The sequence below is a fragment of the Alligator sinensis genome, unplaced genomic scaffold, assembly GCF_000455745.1.
Source record: "Alligator sinensis unplaced genomic scaffold, ASM45574v1 scaffold2073_1, whole genome shotgun sequence".
Taxonomy (NCBI): Eukaryota; Metazoa; Chordata; order Crocodylia; family Alligatoridae; genus Alligator; species Alligator sinensis.
In genome coordinates, this window is record NW_005843693.1 from 28,255 (window position 1) to 32,440 (window position 4,186).

The window sequence follows — 4,186 nt, forward strand, 5'->3', positions numbered from 1 at the left end:
CCCTGATGGGGATTTCTTTCTCCTGCAGCGGCACAATAGCCAGTCAGAGCCTCTGCTGCCCCCAGGAAGGACGGGGGATGTGGGGAGGGGTCATGGGGCAGGGATTGGACTGAGAGCAAGGGGTTTTGGTAACAGCCCAGGGAAATGGGGACAGGTTCCCGGAGGGACCTTTTTCTGAGAGACGTGGTGAAGATGGGCGTGGTGGCCGGGGCAATGGGGCAGATTGGCAGTGCCAAGTTGCTGAATTCTCCATTCTCCCTAAAGCAGGTGCAGACTTGGGGACAGCAGGAGAAATGTAGCCATGTGCGGCTCTGGGGAGCTCCTAAGGACTGCTGACCGGAGGCTGGGAAGGGGAAGTTTGTCCAGAGGGGACACACACTGTATTTTTAGGCCTGGCCAGAGATCTTGACCCTGAGGGGCATGACTTGTAAGAGACAGGCTGGTACCGTCCTGCCCAGGCAGATTAATTCATTCCTTTCTCCAAGGAACTTGGCAGGCCTCCTGTTCTGCTAAATGCCAGTTTGCTCAGAAGGAAAGAGAGATTTGCACCTTCCAGAGAAGGGCAGGTCATTAATTGAGCTAGTCTGTGAGGTGCAAATGGACCCCGCCATGTCCTAGGGCTCAGACTGCAGTGTGCAGCAACCTCTCTCTGCTCCATGTTGTCCCCAGGCAACAAGTGGTGATGGGATGACAGCGACTTCACGTGGCAGAGGCGAGGGTCCCTGAGCTCACTCTCCTCTCCTGCAACAAAAAGATGCGAGGCTTGGCACATCCCACCGAAACCCTACATCTCTGGGGCCTGGCACCACGGCACCCTGGACTCTTGTAAGGCTGTAACCCACCGCAGGAAGACCCCTGCAATCCAGAGACAAGCATCAGGCTTTCCTCTGCACCCCTTCATCACACTATCCTCACCTCTCCCACTTTCGCCAGGTCCCTGTACTTCTGGACCTGGCTCTGCTCCATCTCACACTTGTACCGCAGCTCCTCTGCCCCTCGCATGTCTTGGCCTAGGTCAAGTGGAGACACGTGGCTCTGAGCTGCCATCCTAGCTTTGGTGCTCAGCATTCACCCAACGGGGCTCTGGCTGCCCTTCTGGCACCGTGAAGGGCAGGGCCCCAGCAGGGAGGGCATCATTCAGCAGGTGCCTATCGGCTGGGGGCTCTGGGATGGGTTCCCTGGTGCCCCCATGGGACACCCAGGACTGGTGCATTAGCACAGGCTGCAGGGCCACAGTTGGGCGCTGAGGTGGAAAGGACAAGCTCATTAATGCCGACATCCTGAGTATTTCCCAGGTTGGGAACAGACAGAGGGGGACACAGCATCTGGCCCAGCACCTGGGACCAGGCTTTTGGAGGGAAACCATTGGCATCAGAGCCTTGTACTCCACCTGGGTCTCCTTACCCCTCTGATGAAGGAGGATTTGAGCGAGCAAATACATGCCCGCCCTGGCCTTGCAGCTGATGGTCTCCTCCGGGTTGTTGATCACCAGACCCAGGTGGGCCCCCAACCTCCGGTATGTCAGGGGAGGCCTAAGCAGGGGGAGAGGAGCAGGGAATCCATGCACGTCCCACCTTCCCTCCCCACTACATTCCCCAGGCACAGTTGTCTCTCTCCACCTCACTCCCTTACCCAGCAGGAAGGCGGGGAGGCAGATACCACAGTGCCAGAGCATGACAGCCCTCTCTTCCCAGGGGAACCTGGAGCCCAGGGACTTCCTCAGGGCCCCAGGATCATTCCCCGTGCCTCATGCTCCAGGGCTAGTAGGCCCCATGTCCAGGGCTCATGATGCCTAGAGCAGGCCATGCAAAAGAGACCCGTAAAGAGCCAGGGGGCACCACTGAGGCAGAAGCAGAGGCCTTGGAGTGAAGCTCCTTGTCCAGCTCTGACCCCACTCTCCCAATGGCAGGGCACCAGGACACTGGGGTCGAGGCCCACTGACCTCAAACTGTGGGAGGAGCTGCACAGCAAAGGCAATGACACCAGTAAACATCTTCATGCCCAGTGCACGGTGCTGGGCATCCGATGGCTCAATCCATGATGTAAAGTGCTGTGGGAGGAAGATGTTATGATCAATGGGCACGTGCCCTGCCTAACTCAGCAGCCTTGGCATCCTCCTCCTCAGGGCCTGGGTTTCGAGCTCAGACTTCTCCATTGTCCTTATCCTTTGAGAGAGGCTTGCTGCAGTGCATGGGGCAGGAGCCCAGCCCCTCTGCATGGTGCTCACCTCCCAAATGAAGTAGAGCTTGCCCAGGCTGGGGGCGCTGGACAAGACGCAGCACAGCAGGCCCTCCAGGTACTCCTCGTACAGCCGCTGCATGACCTGGAAGGGGAGGCAGACCCGAGGGTCAGTGCCACGGAGCCTGGGGCCTCTCCTGCCAGGGCGTGGCTTGTGGGACATGGCAGTGGGAGGGGGACCTACCTGGTTGCGATGGGTTTCACGCCTTATGGCCAGGAAGCTCTTGTCCACGGCGGCCCGCAGGAGGCGCGACTCCAGCGCTGGCTCCAGGCTGAGCTTCGGGTCACTGTGATGAGAGAGGAGCCTGCGTCACACTGAGCTATGCAGGGCGGCGGTGGCACTGGGGTGGGCAGGAAACACCCTGGAAAGCTGGGCCTGAGCAGTGGGGATCCCCCTGGCTCATGGAAGAGCGAGGACAGTCGGGCAGAGGTCCCCGTACCTGAGGCAGCGGATGGCGTCTATGCTGTACGCCAGGATGTGTTTTCGGTCGGCCTCCACTGAGATGTTCTCCATCAGGTCCTGTGAGCCCCAAAGGGGACGGGGACGTAAGGATCAGCCACATCCCCCACGGGAGACCACCCAGTGCTGCAGGCGCAGGCAGCAGGATCCCAACCAGCCCCCTCCCACCAACCTAGCTCGGCTGGCCCTCTCCCTCCCACAGCCTTGCAAGTATGCACTCATACCTCTCCTGATCCCACCATCACCTGCCCTCCAGATACAGGATTGTCCCCAGCATTGACCACAATCTCCCTGATCTCCTGCCCCAACCCAATGCCCAGGCCCAGGCGCACCTGCCCTTCTCCCTCTCATCCCGCCCCACCTCTCCCTTCCTTCCTGGCCTCATGACACAACATTGCCTCTCCTTCCCTCTCCCCACACCATCCCGTCCTACTCACTACGATCTTCTCCAGCATGGCCACTTTCAGGCTCTCCAGCTCCACAGCCACCTCTCTGTTGCTGTCCGCGGCTGTGCTCAGGCTAATAATTGCCAGCAGAAAGCGCTGCCTGTCCTTCCCGTCCAACATCTACCAGGAGCAAGACCAGGACTAAAGCGGGCTCTTAGCCACGGGACTCCTGCTCTTCCCCAACCCCCTGTGGGACTCAGTTCTCCTCTGACCCCCAGCACTACTGACGTTCATCTCCTCGAGGCAGATGTTATAAAGAGCAGGGTAGCGTCCATGGAGGGAGGGACCCAGCTGGGGCTTCACAAACACCCACCTCGAGCAGCGCCCCTGGGCTGAGTGTGTCCTCTTGCGGGCTCTGGGTCCCAGGGGGTGACCTCCTGCCGTGGGCCGCATCAGGAAATGGAGGACTGACTGGGTGCCGGCTCCACTGGGGAAATTTCATACCTCCCCTGGGTCCTGCAGGTGTTTCTTCACAAGGAGAAGGGCAGCTTCTTCCGGGGACCTTCCATCTTCCGCCTCCTCCTCTTCATCCTCCTCTTCCTCCAGCTCCTCGCTCGCCGGGCTGGGAATCACTGCACAGGGCGAAAAGGGGAGAGGGTCACCCGTGTGCCCCTGAGGGGAAGGGAAGTGGGTGTTGGGGAAGAGATGGTGTTGTGCTCCCTTCACCAGCACTAGGGTCCACTATCTGCCCCAGGACGTGCCAGGGAGGTGTGTGGCTCAGCCCCCTCACCTTGGCCAGGATCCCCCTGCCCAGCCCTATGGAGAGTCCAGCTGGCCTCAGTTAGTGAAAGATGCTGAGACCTCTGGCCCCAGCACCTCCCCTCACTTGTGCGGGTGTCATCGGGGGCCAGGCTGGTCCTGGACTCCAGGGAGCTACTGCAGTCCTCCGAGGAAGAGCTGCTGGTCGACCTGGTAGTGTCGGACTCCTCCGAGCTATCAGTGTCCTCCGAGGAGGAGGTGCTGCTCGTGTTGGTGCTTTCAGCCTCCGGGGAGTTTTCAGGGTCCTCTGAAGAGGAGCTGGTGCTGGGGCTGGTGCGTCCGG

At 60.2% G+C, this 4,186-nt stretch overlaps 1 protein-coding gene and 1 pseudogene across 1 annotated transcript; one reads left to right on the top strand and one right to left on the bottom strand.

The window, feature by feature from the left end:
• LOC112548895 overlaps nucleotides 1-726 on the top strand; it is an 11,975-nt pseudogene extending 11,249 nt beyond the window's left edge.
• Nucleotides 727-900: 174 nt separating this feature from the next.
• LOC106723372 lies at nucleotides 901-4,184 on the bottom strand (the record flags this gene model as incomplete). The annotated part of the gene is given in 10 exon segments (XM_025195670.1): nucleotides 901-1,010; nucleotides 1,405-1,505; nucleotides 1,507-1,532; nucleotides 1,943-2,050; nucleotides 2,228-2,323; nucleotides 2,423-2,525; nucleotides 2,679-2,758; nucleotides 3,136-3,264; nucleotides 3,589-3,716; nucleotides 3,971-4,184. Coding segments are annotated over 10 exon segments (1,095 nt in total), but the record flags the coding sequence as incomplete, so codon positions are not given.
• Between the last annotated feature and the right edge of the window lie 2 nt (nucleotides 4,185-4,186).